A 26912-nucleotide genomic window follows, 5' to 3' on the forward strand; every position below is an offset into this window, starting at 1 on the left:
AATGATATATGTACAGCCGGTATAACCTGGGGATCTCCTGTATATAATGATATATGTACAGCCGGTATAACCTGGGGATCTCCTGTATATAATGATATATGTACAGCCGGTATATCCTGGGGATCTCCTGTATATAATGATATATGTACAGCCGGTATAACCTGGGGATCTCCTGTATATAATGATATATGTACAGCTGGTATAACCTGGGGATCTCCTGTATATAATGATATATGTACAGCCGGTATATCCTGGGGATCTCCTGTATATAATGATATATGTACAGCCGGTATAACCTGGGGATCTCCTGTATATAATGATATATGTACAGCCGGTATAACCTGGGGATCTCCTGTATATAATGATATATGTACAGCTGGTATAACCTGGGAATCTCCTGTATATAATGATATATGTACAGCCGGTATAACCTGGGGATCTCCTGTATATAATGATATATGTACAGCCGGTATAACCTGGGGATCTCCTGTATATAATGATATATGTACAGCCGGTATAACCTGGGGATCTCCTGTATATAATGATATATGTACAGCCGGTATAACCTGGGGATCTCCTGTATATAATGATATATGTACAGCCGGTATAACCTGGGGATCTCCTGTATATAATGATATATGTACAGCCGGTATAACCTGGGGATCTCCTGTATATAATGATATATGTACAGCCGGTATAACCTGGGGATCTCCTGTATATAATGATATATGTACAGCCGGTATAACCTGGGGATCTCCTGTATATAATGATATATGTACAGCCGGTATAACCTGGGGATCTCCTGTATATAATGGCGTATGTGGGTCAGTACTTGTAGTTCTGTTCATGCAGATCCAGTCAGTTTTATGAGTTTGTCGCCCATGTCGGGAATGCGGGCGAGCGGGTGACTGCTATTAGCCCAAATAAATGTCACATCCGGGGATTTGCATGAGAAGTTCTTTGCTTTGTAAATCTGAGCGGCCGGATACACGAGGTTATTTATCACCTCCAAAAGATAGAGAACCAATCTGCAGAGCATCGCTCCTCTACCTCCTGATACATAGTGATATATCCTGCAGAGCATCGCTCCTCCACCTCCTGATACATAGCGATATATCCTGCAGAGCATCGCTCCTCCACCTCCTGATACATAGAGATATATCCTGCAGAGCATCGCTCCTCCACCTCCTGATACATAGCGATATATCCTGCAGAGCATCGCTCCTCTACCTCCTGATACATAGCGATATATCCTGCAGAGCATCGCTCCTCTACCTCCCGATACATAGCGCTATATCCAGCAGAGCATCACTCCTCTACCTCCTGATACATAGTGATATATCCTGCAGAGCATCGCTCCTCTACCTCCTGATACATAGTGATATATCCTGCAGAGCATCGCTCCTCTACCTCCTGATACATAGTGATATATCCTGCAGAGCATCGCTCCTCCACCTCCTGATACATAGTGATATATCCTGCAGAGCATCGCTCCTCTACCTCCTGATACATAGCGATGTACATCCTGCAGAGCATCGCTCCTCTACCTCCTGATACATAGCGATATATCCTGCAGAGCATCTCTCCTCTACCTCCTGATACATAATGATATTTCTTGCAGAGCATCGCTCTTCTGCCTCTTGATACATAGTGATATTTCCAGCAGAGTATTACACTACTGACCTCTCTTCTGCAGCACATTGCTCCTCTACCTCCTGATACAGGGTTGTATCTCCTGCAGATTATTCCACTTCTGGCCTCTCTAGCTCTCTGCAGAACATTGTTATCCTGCAGATGATTGCGCCTGTGACTTCCTGTGCAGCTGTGAGTTAACCCTTCCTGTTGGCCTGTGTGTATGTGGGCCTCCTGGTGTGGGGCTGTACATGACATATTTTGGGAGAGCTGCAGATGTTTCTGCTGGGGATGCATGTCCGGGCCTGCATGCTCCAGTTTCGGTGGCTGACACCCTGTGACGGGTGTTTTGTTTGTGGATCCCTGTACTTTATCGAGGTAATAAAGAGAGACCCATCATCACCTGGCGGGCGCGCCCAGCCCTGTCTACACCAGAGCCGTGCGGCCTCCCCAGAGCCCCCCAGCAGGCCCTGCTTAACCCTTCACCCTCTGGGGTTCGCCTCTACAGGCCGCTGTCTACGGCGCGCGCAATCCTCTCTGACTGAGAGTACATGCATGCTCAGCCGAGACTTTCATACGGATATAATGTAACGTGACGAGGGTCTTGGTCGTCTCATATCTGTGTACACATGTACACTCAGCCCAGCGTTCACAGAGCTATTCCCTCTGACTCCTCCATACACATGTACACTCAGTTCCAGCGCTCACAGCGCTATTCCTTCTGACTCCTCCATTACACATGTACACTCAGCCCAGCGTTCACAGAGCTATTCCCTCTGACTCCTCCATACACATGTACACTCAGCCCAGCGTTCACAGAGCTATTCCTTCTGACTCCTCCATTACACATGTACACTCAGCCCAGCGTTCACAGAGCTATTCCCTCTGACTGCCCCATACACATGTACACTCAGCCCAGCGTTCACAGAGCTATTCCTTCTGACTCCTCCATACACATGTACACTCAGCCCAGCGTTCACAGAGCTATTCCTTCCGACTCCTCCATACACATGTACACTCAGCCCAGCGTTCACAGTGCTATTCCTTCCGACTCCCCGATACACATGTACACTCAGCCCAGCGTTCACAGAGCTATTCCTTCTGACTCCCCCATACACATGTACACTCAGCCTATTGTACACAGAGCTATTCCTTCCGACTCCTCCATACACATGTACACTCAGCCCAGCGTTCATAGTGCTATTCCTTCCGACTCCCCGATACACATGTACACTCAGCCCAGCGTTCACAGAGCTATTCCTTCTGACTCCCCCATACACATGTACACTCAGCCGAGCATTCAGATAGCTATTCCTTCCGACTCCTCCATACACATGTACACTCAGCCCAGCGTTCACAGAGCTATTCCTTCTGACCTCCCCATTACACATGTACACTCAGCCCAGCGTTCACAGAGCTATTCCTTCCGACTCCCCCATACACATGTACACTCAGCCCAGCGTTCACAGAGCTATTCCTTCTGACTCTCCCATACACATGTACACTCAGCCCACCATTCACAGAGCTATTCCTTCTGACTCCTCCATACACATATACACTCAGCCGAGGGTTCACAGATCTATTCCTTCCGACTCCCCCATACACATGTATACTCATTCCAGCATTCACAGTGCTATTCCTTGCGACTCCCCCATACACATGTACACTCAACCGAGCGTTCACAGAGCTATTCCTTCCGACTCCTCCATACACATGTACACTCATCCCAGCGTTCACAGAGCTATTCCTTCTGACTCCCCCATACACATGTACACTCAGCCTAGCATTCACAGAGATATTCCCTCTGATCCCCCCATTAGAAATGTACACTCAGCCGAGCGTTCACAGAGCTATTCCTTCTGACTCCCCCATTACACATGTACACTCAGTTCCAGCGCTCACAGAGCTATTCCTTCTGACTCCCCCATACACATGTACACTCAGCCTAGCATTCACAGAGCTATTCCCTCTGACCCCCCCATTAGAAATGTACACTCAGCCGAGCGTTCACAGAGCTATTCCTTCTGACTCCCCCATTACACATGTACACTCAGTTCCAGCGCTCACAGAGCTATTCCTTCCGACTCCTCCATACACATGTACACTCAGTTCCAGCACTCACAGAGCTATTCCTTCCGACTCCTCCATACACATGTACACTCAGTTCCAGCGCTCACAGAGCTATTCCTTCTGACTCCCCCATACACATGTACACTCAGCCGAGCGTTCACAGAGCTATTCCTTCCAACTCCTCCATTACACATGTACACTCAGCCCAGCATTCACAGAGCTATTCCTTCCGACTGCTCCATACACATGTACACTCAGCCCAGCGCTCACAGAGCTATTCCTTCCGACTCCCCCATTACACATGTACACTCAGCCGAGCATTCACAGAGCTATTCCTTCTGACCTCCCCATTACACATGTACACTCAGCCGATGGTTCACAGAGCTATTCCTTCCGACTCCTCCATACAAATGTACACTCAGCCCAGCGTTCACAGAGATATTCCTTCTGACTCCTCCATACACATGTACACTCAGCCGAGCATTCACAGAGCTATTCCTTCTGACCTCTCCATTACACATGTACACTCAGCCCAGCATTCACAGAGCTATTCCTTCCGACTCCTCCATACACGTGTACACTCAGCCCAGCGCTCACAGAGCTATTCCTTCCGACTCCCCCATTACACATGTACACTCAGCCGAGCATTCAGAGCTATTCCTTCTGACCTCCCCATTACACATGTACACTCAGCCCAGCGCTCACAGAGCTATTCCTTCCGACTCCCCCATTACACATGTACACTCAGCCGAGCATTCACAGAGCTATTCCTTCAGCCCTCCCCATTACACATGTACACTCAGCCCAACATTCACAGAGCTATTCCTTCTGACCTCCCCATTACACATGTACACTCAGCCCAGCACTCACAAAGCTATTCCTTCTGACTCCCCCATTACACATGTACACCCAGTTCCAGCGTTCACAGAGCTATTCCTTCTGACTCCCCCATTACACATGTACACTCAGTTCCAGCGCTCACAGAGCTATTCCCTCTGACCCCCCCCATTACACATGTACACTCAGCCGAGCGTTCACAGAGCTATTCCCTCTGACCCCCCCATTACACATGTACACTCAGCCGAGCGTTCACAGAGCTATTCCTTCTGACCTCCCCATTACACATGTACACTCAGCCGAGCGTTCACAGAGCTATTCCCTCTGACCCCCCCATTATACATGTATAGGTCATCCTCCAGGTCAGACAGGAAGCTGCTGCCTGTCGTGTCCATCAATGAGGTCATTGGGAATCCCCCCCCCCCCCCCTATTTCCAGGATCCCTTTAAATCTCCACGATGTCCCTTTAAATGCCCAAATCGTATTGAGTGACATAGAGGGTCATGGGGACACTGAGACAGAACATGAGGGAATCATCACGTCGTCTGCGTCACCACTAAAGCCACAAAGAACATGTGATGAGGGATAAATTACAGCATAAACATTTCGTGAAATTTCAGCTTCATGTATTTAATATTCATTAAAATCTCCTCTCGTTTTGTGTATGCAGGCTCAGCGCAGACCAATGTGTCTCCATGGCAACAGACTACAAATAAACCCGGTGTAGTCTGATCCTGATGTCATTATAGTCAATGATGGTAGAAGAAGGGGAGGTCACAGAGGGGTCATTCATCAAGTGGTTTTTGTTTTTTTGGCCTAGATTTGCAACTTCTACAGCCATGTTCCCCACTGCTAGACACACGTTTCCAGACTTCTGAAAGTTTGTTTGTAGTCTGATACCATGGAGACACTTGGTTCTGCAGAGGTGCTGTATACAGTACATGGTGTATTCGTAATCACGGCTATTCCTTTATTTTTAGAAAAAGATATGGGAAATGATCATACACACCTCATACACACACCTCATACACACACCTCATACACACACCTCATACACACCTCTTACACACCTCATACACACCTCATACACACACCTCATACACACCTCATACACACACCTCATACACACACCTCATACACACCTCATACACACCTCATACACACACCTCATACACACCTCTTACACACCTCATACACACCTCATACACACCTCATACACACCTCATACACACACCTCATACACACCTCATACACACACCTCATACACACCTCATACACACCTCATACACACACCTCATACACACCTCTTACACACCTCTTACACACCTCATACACACACCTCATACACACCTCTTACACACCTCATACACAGTATACACACCTCTTACACACACCTCATACACACCTCATACACACCTCTTACACACCTCATACACAGTATACACACCTCTTACACACCTCTTACACACACCTCATACACACCTCTTACACACCTCATACACACCTCTTACACACCTCATACACAGTATACACGCCTCTTACACGCCTCTTACACACCTCTTACACTGATTATACACACCTCATACACACCTCATACACACCTCATACACTGATTATACACACCTCATACACACCTCATACACACCTCATACACACACCTCATACACACACCTCATACACACACCTCATACACACCTCATACACACACCTCATACACACCTCATACACACCTCATACACACCTCATACACACCTCTTACACACCTCATACACACCTCATACACACACCTCATACACACACCTCATACACACCTCTTACACACCTCATACACAGTATACACACCTCTTACACACACCTCATACACACCTCATACACACCTCTTACACACCTCTTACACACCTCTTACACACCTCTTACACACCTCTTACACACCTCTTACACACCTCTTACACACCTCATACACACACCTCATACACACACCTCATACACACACCTCATACACACCTCTTACACACCTCATACACAGTATACACACCTCTTACACACCTCTTACACACACCTCATACACACCTCTTACACACCTCATACACACCTCATACACACCTCATACACACACCTCATACACACCTCATACACACCTCTTACACACCTCATACACACACCTCATACACACACCTCATACACACACCTCATACACACCTCTTACACACCTCTTACACACCTCATACACACCTCTTACACACCTCATACACACACCTCATACACACCTCTTACACACCTCTTACACACCTCATACACAGTATACACGCCTCTTACACGCCTCTTACACACCTCTTACACTGATTATACACACCTCATACACACCTCTTACACACCTTACACTGATTATACACACCTCATACACACCTCATACACACCCCATACACACCTCATACACACCTCATACACTGATCATACACACCTCATACACACACCTCATACACACCTCATACACTGATTATACACACCTCATACACTGATCATACACACTTCATGCACAGATTATACACACATCATACATACATGATACACTGCCGGCTCAGATTTCTCTTGATTTCCTGCCACATGTAACCTTATATAAACCCACAACCTCACACCTCACCGGGATCCAACCCACATCTGCCCACACACATTCCTCAGCGCCCCCCAATACCTCCCCAACTGGGGGACAGGACAGGGACACGCTGACACTTGGGGAGAGGACAGGGACACGCTGACACTTGGGGAGCAGGACAGGGACACGCTGACACTTGGGGGGACAGGACAGGGACACGCTGACACTTGGGGGTACAGGACAGGGACACGCTGACACTTGGGGTACAGGACAGGGACACGCTGACACTTGGGGGGACAGGACAGGGACACGCTGACACTTGGGGGGACAGGACAGGGACACGCTGACACTTGGGGGACAGGACAGGGACACGCTGACACTTGGGGGACAGGACAGGGACACGCTGACACTTGGGGGGACAGGACAGGGACACGCTGACACTTGGGGGACAGGACAGGGACACGCTGACACTTGGGGGACAGGACAGGGAGACGCTGACACTTGGGGGACAGGACAGGGACACGCTGACACTTGGGGGGACAGGACAGGGACACGCTGACACTTGGGGGGACAGGACAGGGACACGCTGACACTTGGGGGGACAGGACAGGGACACGCTGACACTTGGGGGGACAGGACAGGGACACGCTGACACTTGGGGGACAGGACAGGGACACGCTGACACTTGGGGGACAGGACAGGGACACGCTGACACTTGGGGGGACAGGACAGGGACACGCTGACACTTGGGGGACAGGACAGGGACACGCTGACACTTGGGGGACAGGACAGGGACACGCTGACACTTGGGGGACAGGACAGGGACACGCTGACACTTGGGGGCACAGGACAGGGACACGCTGACACTTGGGGGCACAGGACAGGGACACGCTGACACTTGGGGGACAGGACAGGGACACGCTGACACTTGGGGGACAGGGACACGCTGACACTTGGGGGACAGGGCAGGGACACACTGACACTTGGGGAGCAGGACAGGGACACGCTGACACTTGGGGAGAGGACAGGGACACGCTGACACTTGGGGAGCAGGACAGGGACACGCTGACACTTGGGGAGCAGGACAGGGACACGCTGACACTTGGGGGACAGGACAGGGACACGCTGACACTTGGGGGGACAGGACAGGGACACGCTGACACTTGGGGGGACAGGACAGGGACACGCTGACACTTGGGGGGGACAGGACAGGGACATGCTGACACTTGGGGGGACAGGACAGGGACACGCTGACACTTGGGGGGACAGGACAGGGACACGCTGACACTTGGGGGGACAGGACAGGGACACGCTGACACTTGGGGGGGACAGGACAGGGACATGCTGACACTTGGGGGGACAGGACAGGGACACGCTGACACTTGGGGGGACAGGACAGGGACACGCTGACACTTGGGGGGACAGGGACACGCTGACACTTGGGGGGACAGGGACACGCTGACACTTGGGGGGACAGGACAGGGACACGCTGACACTTGGGGGACAGGACAGGGACACGCTGACACTTGGGGGGGGGGGGGACAGGACAGGGACACGCTGACACTTGGGGGACAGGACAGGGACACGCTGACACTTGGGGGACAGGACAGGGACACGCTGACACTTGGGGGGGGGCAGGACAGGGGCACGCTGACACTTGGGGGACAGGACAGGGACACGCTGACACTTGGGGGACAGGACAGGGACACGCTGATACTTGGGGGACAGGACAGGGACACGCTGACACTTGGGGGACAGGACAGGGACACGCTGACACTTGGGGGGGGGGCAGGACAGGGGCACGCTGACACTTGGGGGGGGGCAGGACAGGGGCACGCTGACACTTGGGGGACAGGACAGGGACACGCTGACACTTGGGGGACAGGACAGGGACACGCTGATACTTGGGGGACAGGACAGGGACACGCTGACACTTGGGGGAGAGGACAGGGACACGCTGACACTTGGGGGACAGGACAGGGACTCGCTGACACTTGGGGTGGACAGGACAGGGACACGCTGACACTTGGGGGACAGGACGGGGACACGCTGACACTTGGGGGGACAGGACAGGGACACGCTGACACTTGGGGGACAGGACAGGGATATGCTGACACTTGGGGGACAGGACAGGGACACGCTGACACTTGGGGGGACAGGACAGGGACACGCTGACACTTGGGGGGACAGGACAGGGACACGCTGACACTTGGGGGGACAGGACAGGGACATGCTGACACTTGGGGGACAGGACAGGGACATGCTGACACTTGGGGGACAGGACAGGGACACGCTGACACTTGGGGGGCAGGACAGGGACACGCTGACACTTGGGGGACAGGACAGGGATATGCTGACACTTGGGGGGACAGGACAGGGACACGCTGACACTTGGGGGGACAGGACAGGGACATGCTGACACTTGGGGGACAGGACAGGGACACGCTGACACTTGGGGGGACAGGACAGGGACACGCTGACACTTGGGGGACAGGACATGGACACGCTGACACTTGGGGGACAGGACAGGGACACGCTGACACTTGGGGGGACAGGACAGGGACACGCTGACACTTGGGGGGGACAGGACAGGGACACGCTGACACTTGGGGGGACAGGACAGGGACACGCTGACACTTGGGGGGACAGGACAGGGACACGCTGACACTTGGGGGGACAGGGACACGCTGACACTTGGGGGGACAGGACAGGGACACGCTGACACTTGGGGGACAGATTAGTGGTTATGATTCCTGGCTGCGGCACATGAGGGGTTAAGCCCCGGTGCAGGGGGAGGACTCTGCGGATGGTGACTCCCATCTTCCTGGGAGGCTTCTCCCTGGTCCTGCTTGTGTCACTGGCGCTGGGCAGGATGAGCGCTTAGTCCTTGCACTTTCTCTCCGCACCATGAAGAAGATCTTCTCCTGCTCCACTTCTCAGTTCCCTGTAAGTGACTCCTGTTATGGGGGTGTATGATGGGGGTGGTAGTCCGGTAACAGGACAGAACTTGTGGCACTGATACCTTGTCTGTGCTGTGACCTGCAGATGTGGCGGAGCTTGTCCTGGAGATTGGGAATGTTATGTGTGTTACATGGGACTGCACCTACATTACTACCTGTGTATGTTCTGTATATGTGACAGGACACTATATACCAGGTCCCTGCGCTGCTCGTGTAGCACCGGGTGGTGCAGGGAGAGGTGTTTGCTCAGTTATCAGACGTGTACAATAATAATATACAGACATCATTGTGTTACCTGGGACCTGACATGGAAACAGCCAAGTCTCTGGAGATAAACCGTAACCAGCCGGATATCTACCAGACAGCGTCACCACACAGGGGGGCAGTATTATAGTAGTTATATTCCTGTACATAGGGGGCAGTATTATAGTAGTTATATTCCTGTACATAGGGGGCAGTATTATAGTAGTTATATTCCTGTACATAGGGGGCAGTATTATAGTAGTTATATTCTTGTACATAGGGGGGCAGTATTATAGTAGTTATATCCCTGTACATAGGGGGCAGTATTATAGTAGTTATATTCTTGTACATAGGGGGCAGTATTATAGTAGTTATATTCCTGTACATAGGGGGCAGTATTATAGTAGTTATATTCTTGTACATAGGGGCAGTATTATAGTAGTTATATTCTTGTACATAGGGGACAGTATTATAGTAGTTATATTCCTGTACACAGGGGGCAGTATTATAGTAGTTATATTCCTGTACATAGGAGGCAGTATTATAGTAGTTATATTCTTATACACAGGGGACAGTATTATAGTAGTAATATTCCTGTACATAGGAGGCAGTATTATAGTAGTTATATTCCTGTACATAGGGGACAGTATTATAGTAGTTATATTCCTGTACATAGGGGCAGTATTATAGTAGTTATATTCTTGTACATAGGGGGCAGTATTATAGTAGTTATATTCTTGTACATAGGGGGCAGTATTATAGTAGTTATATTCCTGTACATAGGGGGCAGTATTATAGTAGTTATATTCCTGTACATAGGGGGCAGTATTATAGTAGTTATATTCTTGTACATTGGGGCCATATTATAGTAGTTATATTCTTGTACATAGGGGGCAGTATTATAGTAGTTATATTCCTGTACATAGGGAGCAGTATTATAGTAGTTATATTCTTGTACATAGGGGGCAGTATTATAGTAGTTATATTCTTGTACATAGGGGGCAGTATTATAGTAGTTATATTCCTGTACATAGGGAGCAGTATTATAGTAGTTATATTCCTGTACATAGGGGGCAGTATTATAGTAGTTATATTCCTGTACATAGGGGGCAGTATTATAGTAGTTATATTCCTGTACACAGGGGGCAGTATTATAGTAGTTATATTCTTGTACATAGGGGGCAGTATTATAGTAGTTATATTCCTGTACATAGGGGGCAGTATTATAGTAGTTATATTCCTGTACATAGGGGGCAGTATTATAGTAGTTATATTCCTGTACATAGGGGGCAGTATTATAGTAGTTATATTCTTGTACATAGGGGGCAGTATTATAGTAGTTATATTCTTATACACAGGGGACAGTATTATAGTAGTTATATTCTTGTACATAGGGGGCAGTATTATAGTAGTTATATTCCTGTACATAGGGGGCAGTATTATAGTAGATATATTCCTGTACATAGGGGGCAGTATTATAGTAGTTATATTCCTGTACATAGGGGCAGTATTATAGTAGTTATATTCTTCTACATAAGGGGCAGTATTATAGTAGTTATATTCTTGTACATAGGAGGCAGTATTATAGTAGTTATATTCCTGTACATAGGGGGCAGTATTATAGTAGTTATATTCTTGTACATAGGGGGCAGTATTATAGTAGTTATATTCCTCTACATAGGGGGCAGTATTATAGTAGTTATATTCCTCTACATAGGGGGCAGTATTATAGTAGTTATATTCTTGTACATAGGAGGCAGTATTATAGTAGTTATATTCCTGTACATAGGGGGCAGTATTATAGTAGTTATATTCTTGTACATAGGGAGCAGTATTATAGTAGTTATATTCTTGTACATAGGGGCAGTATTATAGTAGTTATATTCTTGTACATAGGGGGCAGTATTATTGTAGTTATATTCTTGTACATAGGGGGCAGTATTATAGTAATTATATTCTTGTACATAGGGGCAGTATTATTGTAGTTATATTCTTGTACATAGGGGGCAGTATTATAGTAGTTATATTCTTGTACATAGGGGGCAGTATTATAGTAGTTATATTCCTGTACATAGGGGGCAGTATTATAGTAGTTATATTCTTGTACATAGGGGGCAGTATTATAGTAGTTATATTCTTGTACACAGGGGGCAGTATTATAGTAGTTATATTCCTGTACATAGGGGGCAGTATTATAGTAGTTATATTCTTGTACATAGGGGGCAGTATTATAGTAGTTATATTCTTGTACATAGGGGGCAGTATTATAGTAGTTATATTCTTGTACATAGGGGGCAGTATTATAGTAGTTATATTCCTGTACATAGGGGGCAGTATTATAGTAGTTATATTCTTGTACATAGGGGGGCAGTATTATAGTAGTTATATTCTTGTACATAGGGGGCAGTATTATAGTAGTTATATTCCTGTACATAGGGGGCAGTATTATAGTAGTTATATTCTTGTACATAGGGGGCAGTATTATAGTAGCTATATTCCTGTACATAGGGGGCAGTATTATAGTAGTTATATTCCTGTACATAGGGGGCAGTATTATAGTAGTAATATTCCTGTACATAGGGGGCAGTATTATAGTAGTTATATTCCTGTACATAGGGGGCAGTATTATAGTAGTTATATCCCTGTACATAGGGGGCAGGATTATAGTAGTTATATTCTTGTACATAGGGGGCAGTATTATAGTAGTTATATTCCTGTACATAGGGGGCAGTATTATAGTAGTTATATCCCTGTACATAGGGGGCAGTATTATAGTAGTTATATTCTTGTACATAGGGGGCAGTATTATCGTAGTTATATTCCTGTACATAGGGGGCAGTATTATAGTAGTTATATTCTTGTACATAGGGGGCAGTATTATAGTAGTTATATTCTTGTACATAGGGGGCAGTATTATAGTAGTTATATTCTTGTACGTAGGGGGCAGTATTATAGTAGTTATATTCTTGTACGTAGGGGGCAGTATTATAATAGTTATATTCTTGTACGTAGGGGGCAGTATTATAGTAGTTATATTCTTGTACGTAGGGGGCAGTATTATAGTAGTTATATTCTTGTACATAGGAGGCAGTATTATAGTAGTTATATTCCTGTACATAGGGGGCAGTATTATAGCAGTTATATTCTTGTACATAGGGCGCAGTATTATAGTACTTATATTCTTGTACATAGGGGGCAGTATTATAGTAGTTATATTCTTGTACATAGGGGGCAGTATTATAGTAGTTATATTCTTGTACATAGGGGGCAGTATTATAGTAGTTATATTCTTGTACATAGGGGGCAGTATTATAGTAGTTATATTCTTGTTCATAGGGGGCAGTATTATAGTAGTTATATTCTTGTACATAGGGGCAGTATTATAGTAGTATATTCTTGTACATAGGGGGGCAGTATTATAGTAGTTATATTCTTGTACATAGGGGGCAGTATTATAGTAGTTATATTCTTGTACATAGGGGGCAGTATTATAGTAGTTATATTCTTGTACATAGGGGGCAGTATTATAGTAGTTATATTCCTGTACATAGGGGGCAGTATTATAGTAGTTATATTCTTGTACATAGGGGCAGTATTATAGTAGTTATATTCCTGTACATAGGGGCAGTATTATAGTAGTTATATTCTTGTACATAGGGGGCAGTATTATAGTAGTTATATTCTTGTACATAGGGGGCAGTATTATAGTAGTTATATTCTTGTACATAGGGGGCAGTATTATAGTAGTTATATTCTTGTACATAGGGGGCAGTATTATAGTAGTTATATTCCTGTACATAGGGAGCAGTATTATAGTAGTTATATTCTTGTACATAGGGGGCAGTATTATAGTAGTTATATTCCTGTACATAGGGGGCAGTATTATAGTAGTTATATTCCTGTATATAGGGGGCAGTATTATAGTAGTTATATTTTTGTACATAGGGAGCAGTATTATAGTAGTTATATTCCTGTACATAGGGGGTAGTATTATAGTAGTTATATTCCTGTACATAGGGGGCAATTTTTATTAGTAAAAAACAAACATAAATACAGAAATACTTTTCCATCAAAATAAATCATAGATCATTCAGTATAAATCATACATGTTCATAAAAAATAAAATGTATATTAAATGTAACTTAAGAGTCCATTTTAGCTGAAAGGGAAACAAAAAAACAGAAAAAAAATAAATGCTTCCACATTATATAATCAGACATATTTCACTCCAGATGAATGTTCCTCCAAAGTCTTATATTCTCCCCCTTTTTCCTGACCTCTAATGACCGGATCCACCTGAGCTCGGACATGATGAGACTTATGGCCTTATGATGGTGGAAGTCCTCGCTATGGATGGACACTCTGGTTCTCATGTGCCAGTGGTAGTACTTGATGACCTGGATCACTATATACATGGTCTCCTGGTTGGTGTTACTTACAGTATGTGTCACACCATAGAGGATCTCTGGGTACCTGAGGGACTGCAGTGATGTTAGTCTTAGCTTGGTGGATATGTCACGCCAGATATTCCGTCCACCCCAGCACTCTGATATAAAATGGACCATAGTCTCCTCTGTCTGACACCCGAGGGGACACATACGATCTACCATACTGAGGAACTTAAGATTCCCCCTGACAAACAGTTTCCCCTGTAATGAGAGCCAGGCGATGTCACGAAACTTATGGGGCAGCCTCCGACCATTCAGAAACCTCAGGCTGTCCTTTAGGGTGGTGGTTGGACAGTCTGGAAGTGCCAGCTGCAGAGAATAGAAGGTCCTACAGACTCTGGAGTACAGATCTCTCCTGGTATTACTTTCAATAAAAGACTTATCTATCCCCCATTTCCGTAAACACCTGAGACCATACTCCAGATACTGGGGGAGGAAGCCAGGAGTCCATCGGCCCCTCTTGAGACTGCCGCCTCGCACCCAAGACTCTGCAAAAGGCAATATCCAGTCCCTGACACTACTTACCCACAGGAGACCATTATTTGAGTCCAGGCTACCGAAATTAACTTTCAGAAACACTGAGTCAAAGAAGACCCTTGGATTTAACATATCCAGCCCACCCTCTCTCCTCTGCAGGTAGGTGATCCCTCTTTTTACTGGGTTCAACCTGTTCCCCCATAAAAGTTGGAAGAACAGGCTAAAGAGCCTAGCGGAGGAAGATTCTGGCAAAGGAAAGACAACAGAGACGTAGAGGAAGACAGGGACCAGGTAAGTCTTCAGCAGAGCAACCCTTTCTCTATAGGTCAGCCTCCAGTTCTTCCATCGCTGAACCTTTACATTTCCGGCTTCCAACTTCTCCCCCCAATTTAGTGCAGAATTATCTTCCCTCCCGAATTTAACCCCAAGGATTTTAATATGGGTGGAGGCCTTTACAAACTGTGGCAGATCAAAGCCAGGAGCAGTATCCAATGTCCAGAAAGCTTGACTCTTCTCAAGCTTAACCAGAGACCCGGAGGCCTCTGAGTAACTTCTGATGGCTGCAGACAACATCTCCACCTCACGAGGTTCAGATATCACCACAGTCACATCATCCGCGTAGGCAACAACATCCAGGGGCAAGCAATGGGGGACCTGCACCCCCTGAAAATCACACCGCTGCAGTGATCGCAGAAACAAGTCTATGGCAAACACATACAGCAGTGGACTCAGGGAGCAGCCCTGCCTCACCCCCGCCTCTACCCTGAAAGTGTCACCCTGCCAACCATTGATCAGAGGAAAGCTCTTCGCCTCTCTATATAAAGTTCTCAGCCAATCCACAAATTCTCCCGGAATACCGTACTTTGATAAAGTTGCCCATAGATAATCGTGGTCAACCCTGTCAAAGGCTTTAGCCTGGTCCAGACCTACAACATATCTCCCACACCTCAGAGCTTTACATCTCTCAAACATCTCCCTTATCGAGAGGACTGCTCCAGAGATGTTCCGCCCTCTTACTGTGCCGTACTGAGAGCCTGCCAACAGTGCCGGGGACAAACAGACTAATCTAGAAAAGAGGATTTTTGCCAGAATTTTCCTATCAACATTCAAGAGGGCGATGGGCCTCCAGTTCTTGATGTCACTTGGCTCTTTCCCTTTGGACAGCAGAATTAGCGATGAGACCCTCATGGATGGAGGCATCAGGTGATTTTCTAGACAATTTCTGTAAACATCCACAAGGATTGGAGCCAAGAGGTCTCTGAACTTCTTATAAAATTCTGCTGTAATACCATCTGGACCTGGTGCCTTCTTCAGATGTAACTTATCAATGGCCTCTTTTATCTCCTCCACTGTTATTTCTGCTGTCAAAGGAGAAAAGTCCAATTCTCTAGTATCAGGGCCTGGAGTTGCCTCCAAGAATTGGGTCACTTTTTCATTATCCAAAGCCTTCTTCTGAAACAAGTCAGTATAGTACGATCTCACCACTCCCAGGATACCCTCCCGAGACTCTTGTAAAACACCCTGGGAGTCAGTGAGACCTGCGATCAGTTTCTTCTCTACACGCTCCCGGCAATTCTCAAATGGATCCGGTGCCCCTCGGGTTCCATAGTCCCTTTCCACTACCAGGGAGGTGTACCTACTGTACTGATACTGCCTTATCTCAGATTTCAGCCGGTCAATCCTTTGTTGGTCATCCCCACCCGCCGAATAGAGTGACTCCAATTCTTTACGCAGTCTCAGATACTGGCTGTACTTACTTCTCCCCTTCTTAATTGACAGTTTCTGTAAGAGGGACCGGATCTCCTCCTTGACGTCCTCCCACCAGTCAGCCATGTTGTCATAAAAATCCACTCTGTCCAGTTGGTGCAGCAAAAAAGATGAAATGTATTCCTGGACAGAAATATCATCTAACAGACTAGAATTTAGTCTCCATAGTCCTCTTCCAACATCAGGATACTTAGAGGAACCCAAACAAAAATATAAGGCAAAGTGATCCGAATATGGGACATTCCTTTCCATTCTCTCACTGATGGCTTCAGTAGGACTTACCAGAGCGAGATCTATCCTGCTGCTGCGTCCTGCACAGGTGTAGGTGAACTTTGGACTCCTACCACCCTGTACAAAAACATCAGACAGGCCAGCCTGCTGAATAATACTGTTAAGGACCTTACAGTCTCTGGTAAGAGGCCTACTGTTCCTGTCCCTGGTGGTAGTGGTGGCATTAAAGTCCCCGGCCATGATGACAGGAATTGATGTGAACAGATAAGGCTTTACATCGTTAAAAAGCTGAGTCCTTTCGGTCACTGTCTGTGGGCCATAGATGTTAATGAGCCGGAGTCTTCTGCCTCTGATGGTGACCTCTAGCAGCAGGCACCGTCCCATCGATATCTCAGTGAGTCTGTGGACGGTGACATCATGGGTGTTAAACAAGATGGAGACCCCGGCATAAGGCTCCACAGCCAGCGACCAAAAGGAAGGACCAGACTGCCAATCTCTCTCCGCCTCTCGCATGAGACCCAAGGTGTTTAAACGGGTCTCCTGTAAGAAAAACACATCGGCATTGAGATATCTTAGATGATCATACACAACATGTCTGGTCCTTCTAGCCCTAATACTGTTTACATTACTGGTGATCACAGTAAGATGGAAGTCTGCCATTAGAAAAAGAAGAAGAAAGACCATCCCCATCATCATAAGTCAGAGTCAGAGTTATCTTCCTGACTACCGGTTTCCATATCCCATACTGACTGAGACTCGGCATGAAGGGGTTTCCTTTTTGTGGGAGGATCCCCCCCTGGATCATCATCATACTCCTCCATCATGCGCTTCAGTTCTCTCTCTATTTCCTCCTCTCCATCTGACTCGGACAGTACGCTGTACCTATTTGTGGTTACAGTAACATCAGCCTGACTCTGCATTTTCATTTTAGAGGGTTTTTGGACGGTGGTCCACGCACTCTCGGGTTTTCTGGTGCTCTTATCCTTCTTCCTCTTTTTAACACTATGATTTCCCCCAGTGGTCGGTGTCAGTTCGGGGGAAGGGACAGGCACTGGCTGCTCTATAGGCTGCTCCACTACCTCCATGTCTCCCTCTGTGTTACCTGTCCCTGGATGGTCCGGGGTAGCACCACTAATATCTGGGGTCTCTGGCACAGTACACACTGACCCTGACAATAGGGCCTCCTCCTCCTGCTCCTCTTCTGGTACATCTGCCCCTTCCATTAGGTCTTCATCGGGGAGGTCCCTACAGATGTTGTGCCAGGCTTCAGGACAGTCTCTGTGGGGGTGACCGATTTGACCACAAAGGTTGCATCTGATGGTCTGGCAGTTGGCGCTCACATGGCCGAGGTCCCCGCACAGGGTGCACTTCACTGTGGTGCAGTTACTTGCCACGTGACCTGATCTCCCACACCTAAAGCATAGCCTGGGCTGACCGACATAGAAACACACACCCTTCTCTCTGCCAATAAAGAAGGAGTTGGGGAGGTGATGGGTGATGTTCTGGTTCTGATGTAATTTAACCAGGACCCTCCACCCCCCGGTCCAGATCCCATCCTCATCCCTGGTCTTGGTCATGTCTGACATGAGGGTGCAATGTCTCTTGAGCCATATGATGATATCTTGAGGGGGGACAGACTCGTTCCAGAACATTATGGTGACAATCGCTGTATCTAGTTTGGAGATGGGAATGAAACTAAACTTGTTCCACCCCTCAGTATCTCTATAACGGGGTTGTTGAGCCCAGAAACGGTCCAGATTAGACATCAGCTTGAAGCTAATGTCATACCCCTGTCTGTCAGGCAGATTTATTACGGCCAGGATGTCGGCTGGCTGGAAACCCATCTGGGTGCATAACATATCCCTCACCACGTGCCTCCTGTCAGGCAGATCCTCCTTAGCCCCTCTATGCCTAAACCTGACAACGTTCCTCCTCTTGAAAGCCTGGCCGGTGTAATGGGTGCTAGAGGAGAAAAATGGGGAACCCCGACTCCATGCATTCCCTGATGACTGACCCCTGTCCTGCTGTAGGGGATGTGTGGGCCGGGGACCATCAGTAGTAGGGGGCTGCTGACCACCCGGACCATGGGGCTCTGCTGTCTGTGGTGTAACTAAGGGGGGGAACTCTTCAGCCGTAGATTGACCCGCTCCCTCCGCAACAACATCAGGGCCCTCTGTGTCTCCAGTTTCCATATACTGCACCTGAGATGCCTGCTCAGCTAGGACATTATCCACAGAGACATCAGCAATTTCAGACACTTCAGTAACAGAAATATCAGCAATTTCAGACATATCAGCAACACTATTAAGAGCATTAAGCTCCTGCAGATCACAGTCCTGAATGTCCTGCTCACATACACCCCTCACCACACAGTTCTGTGTAAATACATCCTGAGGTGCTACAGAGTTACCTTCTGGTGGGAGTCCAGAGTCCTCCTGAAGTGCACTGCCACCTGGGACTTGTGGTGCCTCCTCCACTTCACTGCTGTTATCAGGTAATAGTCCACGGACAGCTGGAACTTGCAGTGCCTCTCCAGAGGTTGCTGGGACTTGTGGTACCTCACCAGTGGTTGCTGGGACTTGTGGTGCCTCACCAGCGGTTGCTGGGACGTGTGGTGCATCACCAGCGGTTGCTGGGACGTGTGGTGCCTCACCAGCGGTTGCTGGGACGTGTGGTGCATCACCAGCGGTTGCTGGGACGTGTGGTGCATCACCAGCGGTTGCTGGGACGTGTGGTGCATCACCAGCGGTTGCTGGGACGTGTGGTGCATCACCAGTGGTTGCTGGGACTTGTGGTGCATCACCATGGGTTGCTGGGATGTGTGGTGCATCACTGGGAGCTGTTGCAGGACTTGGCTGTTGCTGTCTTTTCTTATACACGACTCCCTCCTCAAAAGGCAGAGTAGCTGGTTGCAGTATGGGTCTCACATGGGGCTGCGGGGTCTCACACCTGGATGATGAGGCCTGGTCTCTCTCAAACCTTTGTTGGTTCCTGTATGTCTCTCCCACTGGTCCCATCTGCTCAATGGTGGCCTCCATCTCCTGCACAACGTCAGCCAGTTGTTTGGCCAGTGAGTCCAGCTTCTTGTCTAGCAGGACCTGCTTCCCTGGGTTTGCTGCCCTCAGTTTGTAAGTGCAGTCTATCTGTTTCTGCAGGTGAAGTTTCTGGATTTTGAGTGTCTCCATCTTCCTCACCAGTCCTGGGATCTGTCTGGCCAGCTGGAGCTCAGGTGATGGGGGCTGCAGTTTGCTGCTAGGGTGCTGTTTGCTTGCAGGCCTGGATCCTGTAGCCACACTACCACCGCTCTTTCCTGGCCCCTGAGATTTTGGCACAGAGTCCTGGGACTTCTGGTGTTTTGCGGTCGCTGTAACTGCACTGGGGTCACAAACTGCTAATGGGCGATTGAGCCCCGGATGTTTTGCAGACACAACATTAGTGGTACCTCTAGATGTTCCTTCCTGGCCGCCTTTGGTCTCCTTTCCAGCTTGCAGGCCCCCAGACCTTGTGCGCTCCGCTGGTAACATAACTCGCTGCTGCATGTTCTCCTGGATGGTCTGCCTCTCCAGTGATGTCCTCCTCTGCCTGCCCGGGGTGGAGGTGGATGGTCTGCCTCTCCAGAGATGTCCTCCTCTGCCTGCCCGGGGTGGAAGTGGATTGTCCACCTGAGGCCTGGGATGGAGGCTGCTGCACACTCTGCATGTTTCTTGCTCTTGGACTTTCCAACAGCTTACTTTTACTTTCAGTCATACCTAGCTTCACCAGGTTCTTACATGTTCCTACTTCCACACCGACTGTCCTTCCATTACTGGAACTTGCACTGCTGCCACTGCTGCTTCCTTCCATAAAGACTTTAGGATTTACATCCCTTTCTTTAGCTGGCTGGTTGCTGTTTGCCAGATTAGGCCTTGGAGCCTGGGCCTTGCTTGGGGAGCTTCCCCACCCAGGGTGGCCCCGCCCTGGGCTATCTCCAGACATGCAGAGGTCTCAGGAGCTCAAACCACGCACAACCTCACCTCTAGGAGGCAGGATTATAGTAGTTATATTCCTGTACATAGGGGGCAGTATTATAGTAGTTATATTCCTGTACATAGGGGCAGTATTATAGTAGTTATATTCTTGTACATAGGGGGCAGTATTATAGTAGTTATATTCCTGTACATAGGGGGCAGTATTATAGTAGTTATAGTCTTGTACATAGGGGGCAGTATTATAGTAGTTATATTCCTGTACATAGGGGGCAGTATTATAGTAGTTATATTCTTGTACATAGGGGGCAGTATTATAGTAGTTATATTCTTGTACATAGGGGGCAGTATTATAGTATGTATATTCCTGTACATAGGGGCAGTATTATAGTAGTTATATTCTTGTACATAGGGGGCAGTATTATAGCAGTTATATTCTTGTACATAGGGGGCAGTATTATAGCAGTTTTATTCTTGTACATAGGGGGCAGTATTATAGCAGTTATATTCTTGTATATAGTGGAGGTATAGGGGCGGTATTATGTAGTGTAGATACCAGGTCTCTCCCTGTGATCACTTTCCAGCTTTGTCCTCCCTGTGTAAACACCTTCTTTCCTCTCATGGCTGCTCCTATAACATCCGTGTCATCCCGCTCTGTTACTCCGATGAATTGGATGTAATTAGAGGCTTCATTCAGCAATTTCTGGCGCCAAAAGCCTCAGGCAGGTGACGGTGATGTACATGAGGAAGAATAGGGCGCTCTCAGAGGTGACACGGGGGCAGAGATGGGGTCAGGGGGCGTCCTTACTGGATAATGTGAGATTATATATGGTGACTGGGGGAGTCATAAAGGTGAGAGGAGGCCGGAAGATGTAGGTAATAAATGCCGCACCATCTGCCTGATATCTTGTGTAGTCAGATCTGTGGTAGGTTTAAAGGGGAGTCACAGAACTCAGCCACATGGACATGACAGGGTAAGTCGGATCTTGAGCTTGGGCCCCCCAGTCTTCCTGGTATAAGGACCAGCAGCACTCTGAACTTGCAGGAGCTTCAGCCTTGTATCTGGGTCGTGTCGGAGCTGTAATCTCTACTACTGATTGTTACTGACCCTTCTGAAGAATTTGTCTTGGTTAATAACTTTTTGAAGCTGAGAGCGGTGATCGTCTGCTCAGGCCTGGCGGTGGATCGGCTGTATACACAGTAGGTGGACCTGCGGTCGGGGGGGGTGGGTGCTCGTATGTTCTGGATGGATTGTGGTTTGTGTTCCCGGACACCCCGGGCTCGTTTCCCACATCTGGATCCAACCTGATGATCTGAATCCAATCTAAGCTTGGCTCGGATTCTCCGTCACATTCCATCCGGCGCTATCCTAAGCTTTAATCTCATGGAATTAACGATTTTTCCGAGTCCATTTTATGCCAGAACCGTCATATGTTGTCTGAAAAGCTCCGAACGGTAATTACCACTGGATCTCACGTGTTCTTCACCTCGAGGCGCTGTGCATTGTATACCTCCCCAGACAACCACAGTACATGTGTATAGGACCATCCCTTTAAGGGGCCCCGTCTAGGAGCAGACAGTAATTGACCCCAGATCTTCACGCTTTATCTAATATTAACACTGAAGTCAGCCACAACTTTGTAACGTTACTTTATTTTGTGTTTCGGTACCTGGAAACCATCAGCAAGAAGCTGATGACGGATCCGTTATCTCTATGGTCTAGTAGTTTTGGAAATGTTCTGTATTTAGGTTCATTCGGTTCCTTCTGTAAAAGATGACGCGTCTTCTCTGTATGAGGGGGTGAGTCAGGGGGATGGGAGATAAAAATAAAACTGATATCACGACTGGGAAACCATCAGCAAGCGCCTGATGATGGACCTGATGTTCCTGAAGGTCCTGCTTTACGTGTGTAATGCTGCAAACGTTTGTAGGACAGCTTTATTTATAAGTAACAGACAAGTAACAAGTCATCTGGAGGATGTCAGGTGGGGGGGTCAATCCCTTTAAGCCCTAGCATTTATATATAGTGCAGCATTGTCTATTACACAAGCAGAAAGTAGAGGCCCTGGTGTAGGCCTTGTGTATAGTTGTTTTACATCATGAATTTGTAGAGTTGTGCAGAATTTTGGCTTCCACTACATTTCCCATCATGCCTCTGGCTTGAGACAATAAGGAGGAGTCTCGCCACAAAACTCCTATCCCTTTACTCTGGGGTGTCAGCGTTTTCTCCCCTGCCTCCTGCTTGTGATGGGTTTCCCCTTGAAAAGTTGGAGGCAGTGAGCGGTGTGACGTTACATCCCACGGGATACACCGGAGATCCTGCACACAGGCGGCTCAGTGACTCCTATGTGATGCTGATACATTGTATCTTTCTGTCGGCTCTTACCAGCAGGAGGCGGAGAGCAGAGTAAAGCTATATACCATTATATACCAATGATAAAGCTACATCCCACAGGATACACTGGAGATCCTGCACACAGGCGGCTCAGTGACTCCTATGTGATGCTGATACATTGTATCTTTCTGTCGGCTCTTACCAGCAGGAGGCGGAGAGCAGAGTAAAGCTATATACCATTATATACCAATGATAAAGCTACATCCCACAAGATACACCGGAGATCCTGCAGACAGGCGGCTCAGTGACTCCTATGTGATGCTGATACATTGTATCTTTCTGTCGGCTCTTACCAGCAGGAGGCGGAGAGCAGAGTAAAGCTATATACCATTATATACCAATGATAAAGCTACATCCCACAGGATACACTGGAGATCCTGCACACAGGCGGCTCAGTGACTCCTATGTGATGCTGATACAGTGTATCTTTCTGTCGGCTCTTACCAGCAGGAGGCAGAGAGCAGAGTAAAGCTATATACCATTATATACCAATGATAGAGCTGCATCCCACGGGATACACCGGAGATCCTGCAGACAGGCGGCTCAGTGACTCCTATGTGATGCTGATACATTGTATCTTTCTGTCGGCTCTTACCAGCAGGAGGCGGAGAGCAGAGTAAAGCTATATATCATTATATACCAATGATAAAGCTACATCCCACGGGATACACTGGAGATCCTGCACACAGGCGGCTCAGTGACTCCTATGTCATGCTGATACATTGTATCTTTCTGTCGGCTCTTACCAGCAGGAGGCGGAGAGCAGAGTAAAGCTATATACCATTATATACCATTGATAAAGCTACATCCCACAGGATACACTGGAGTTCCTGCACACACCGGACCCAGTGAATCCTATATGATGCGGCTTCATCCTCTTTCCTGTCACCTGCTGCAGGAGGCAGAGAGCTGCCTGAACCTACATCTCATAGGACCAGGGTCAACTCCAGGTTTCAGTAGGCCCCTGGGTGACAGAGCCTCAGTGGGCCCCTTTACAGTAAACTCACGTGGCGGAATTAAAAATTCAGAATTGAAAACTCCTGTTCCCTAGTTTATCATCCCAAACAGCCCCCTCATTGTTATTTTATATACAGCCCCCCCCCCTCACTCTCTTTGCATTTATTATATACAACTCCTCTCACCCCATGTATTCCTTATATACCTACAGCCTTTTGTGGGCCCCCTCCATCAGCCCCGGGCCCGGCACTTGCCCAGGTATGCCCAGTGCTGGCGCCGGCCCTGCATAGGACACACTGGAGATTCTGTTTACACAGGTCACAATTCATCCTATTCGATTCGTCTCCCCTCATTCCTGCTTGTAGTTTCTTCCTGTCAGCTCTTACAAGCAGGAGGCACATAGAAGTGTGACGCTGCATCTCTTGGATCCATAGAGATTCTGCACACAGTGGCCTCAGTGTATACTAAGTAACACCGTTTTGGGTCACTTTCTCTGAATTCTATGTGTGGTGGGTTTCTTTGTATAAGCTCTTACAAGCAGGAGGCAGGTAGTAGTGTGAAGCTACATATCATAGGATACAAAGAAGATTCTGCACACAAAGGTCACAGTTTATCCTATTTGATCCTTCTTCTTGTTTCCCCTACTTCCTGCTTGTAAAAAAAAGTTTTACCCCTGCCAGCTCTTACAAGCAGGAGGCAGGTAGAAGTGTAAAGCTGCATCTCATAGGATACACTGAAGGCGTTGCTCACAGCAGTGTAAGTGTATACCATGTGACCAAGCATCAGTGTGTCTCCTGTACCTCCTGCTTGTTAGAGAATATCTCCCTGTCAGCTCTTACAAGCAGGAGGCAGGTAGAAGTGCAATGTTACATCTCATAGGATACACTGAAGGAGCTGCTCACAGCAGTGTAAGTGTATACCATGTGACCAAGCATCAGTGTGTCTCCTGTACCTCCTGCTTGTTAGAGAATATCTCCCTGTCAGCTCTTACAAGCAGGAGGCAGGTAGAAGTGCAATGCTACATCTCATAGGATACACTGAAGGAGCTGCTCACAGCAGTGTAAGTGTATACCATGTGACCAAGCATCAGGGTGTCTCCTGTACCTCCTGCTTGTTAGAGGTTATCTCCCTGTCAGCTCTTACAAGCAGGAGGCAGGGAGATCAGTGTGAATTGTATCTCATAGGATACACTGAAGGTTCTGCATACAGATAGTATGGACAGGGCTGAAATGATATCTCCAGCAGAGCCCTATACATGAGGGTCACCCAGAGGACCGAGGTAGGTGGATCTAGGATTGGAAAGAGAGAGACTGAGATCAGAGCGAGTGTGTAGTACACAGACAGCGGAGGAGAGCCCCCTGTAGTCTGGTGATCACACGACCTGGAGCCCATTATTAAATGGGTCACATTGTACGTAAGGCAGAAGCAGCCTAGCTGGGACAGAGCTGATCCCACCCCAGGAATATCGCATTATGTGCTCCTGTAAGTGCTTCCACTTGTGAGGTTATGAAATGTTTTTCCTCTTGGCTGCATTGGGCTCTTGGTGCGAGTATTAAAGGGGAAGGTCCTAGAGGCGAGGCAGTGATGGGTTTATACTGAAGACGTGTGATGTTACCCGTAGCGACCAATCAGAACCTTCTGTAAACAATTTGCTGAACAAGCATTGACAGAGCCGACCTCTGACCCTGTACCTGACCGTCTCTGGACCAATCAATGACTGGTAAATATTGTCACAACTGCTAAATACACAACAGAACGTGGTCCCCCAAGGTGTATCGCAGGATGGGATTAGATACACGGCTCAGCAGGCTGTATCACACGGGATAGAATTAGATACACGGCTCAGCAGGCTGTATCACACAGAATAGGATTAGATACACAGCTCAGCAGTCAGTATCACACAGGATAGGATTAGATACACAGCTCAGCAGACAGTATCACACAGGATAGGATTAGATACACAGCTCAGAAGACAGTATCACACATGATAGGATTAGATACACCGCTCAGCAGACAGTATCACGCAGGATAGGATTAGATACACAGCTCAGCAGACAGTATCACACAGGATAGGATTAGATACACAGCTCAGCAGACAGTATCACACAGGATAGGATTAGATACACAGCTCAGCAGTATCACACAGGATAGGATTAGATACACAGCTCTGCAGACAGTATCACACAGGAGAGGATTAGATACACAGCTCAGCAGTATCACACAGAATGGTATTAGATACACAGCTCAGCAGACAGTATCACACAGGAGAGGATTAGATACACAGCTCAGCAGTCAGTATCACATTGATAGGATTAGATACACAGCTCAGCAGTCAGT

At 47.7% G+C, this 26912-nt stretch overlaps 1 protein-coding gene across 3 annotated transcripts in view; it reads left to right on the forward strand.

The window, feature by feature from the left end:
* The window catches only part of ANKRD35 (ankyrin repeat domain 35), a 67773-nt gene that overhangs the window by 14992 nt on the left and 25869 nt on the right, over positions 1-26912 (forward strand). The window contains exon 1 of one of the 3 annotated variants that reach the window (XM_072114631.1): positions 1927-2010. The exons of 1 other annotated variant lie outside the window; for it this stretch is intronic. In XM_072114631.1, the coding sequence (XP_071970732.1) occupies positions 1942-2010 (69 nt within the window). In that variant the 5' untranslated portion in view covers positions 1927-1941. Of the gene's footprint in view, positions 1-1926; positions 2011-9951; positions 10079-26912 lie in introns of those variants that run through there. One more of the 3 variants, XM_072114633.1, reaches the window with a different exon arrangement.

This window comes from Engystomops pustulosus, chromosome 7 (genome assembly GCF_040894005.1).
Source record: "Engystomops pustulosus chromosome 7, aEngPut4.maternal, whole genome shotgun sequence".
NCBI classification, from domain to species: domain Eukaryota; kingdom Metazoa; phylum Chordata; class Amphibia; order Anura; family Leptodactylidae; genus Engystomops; species Engystomops pustulosus.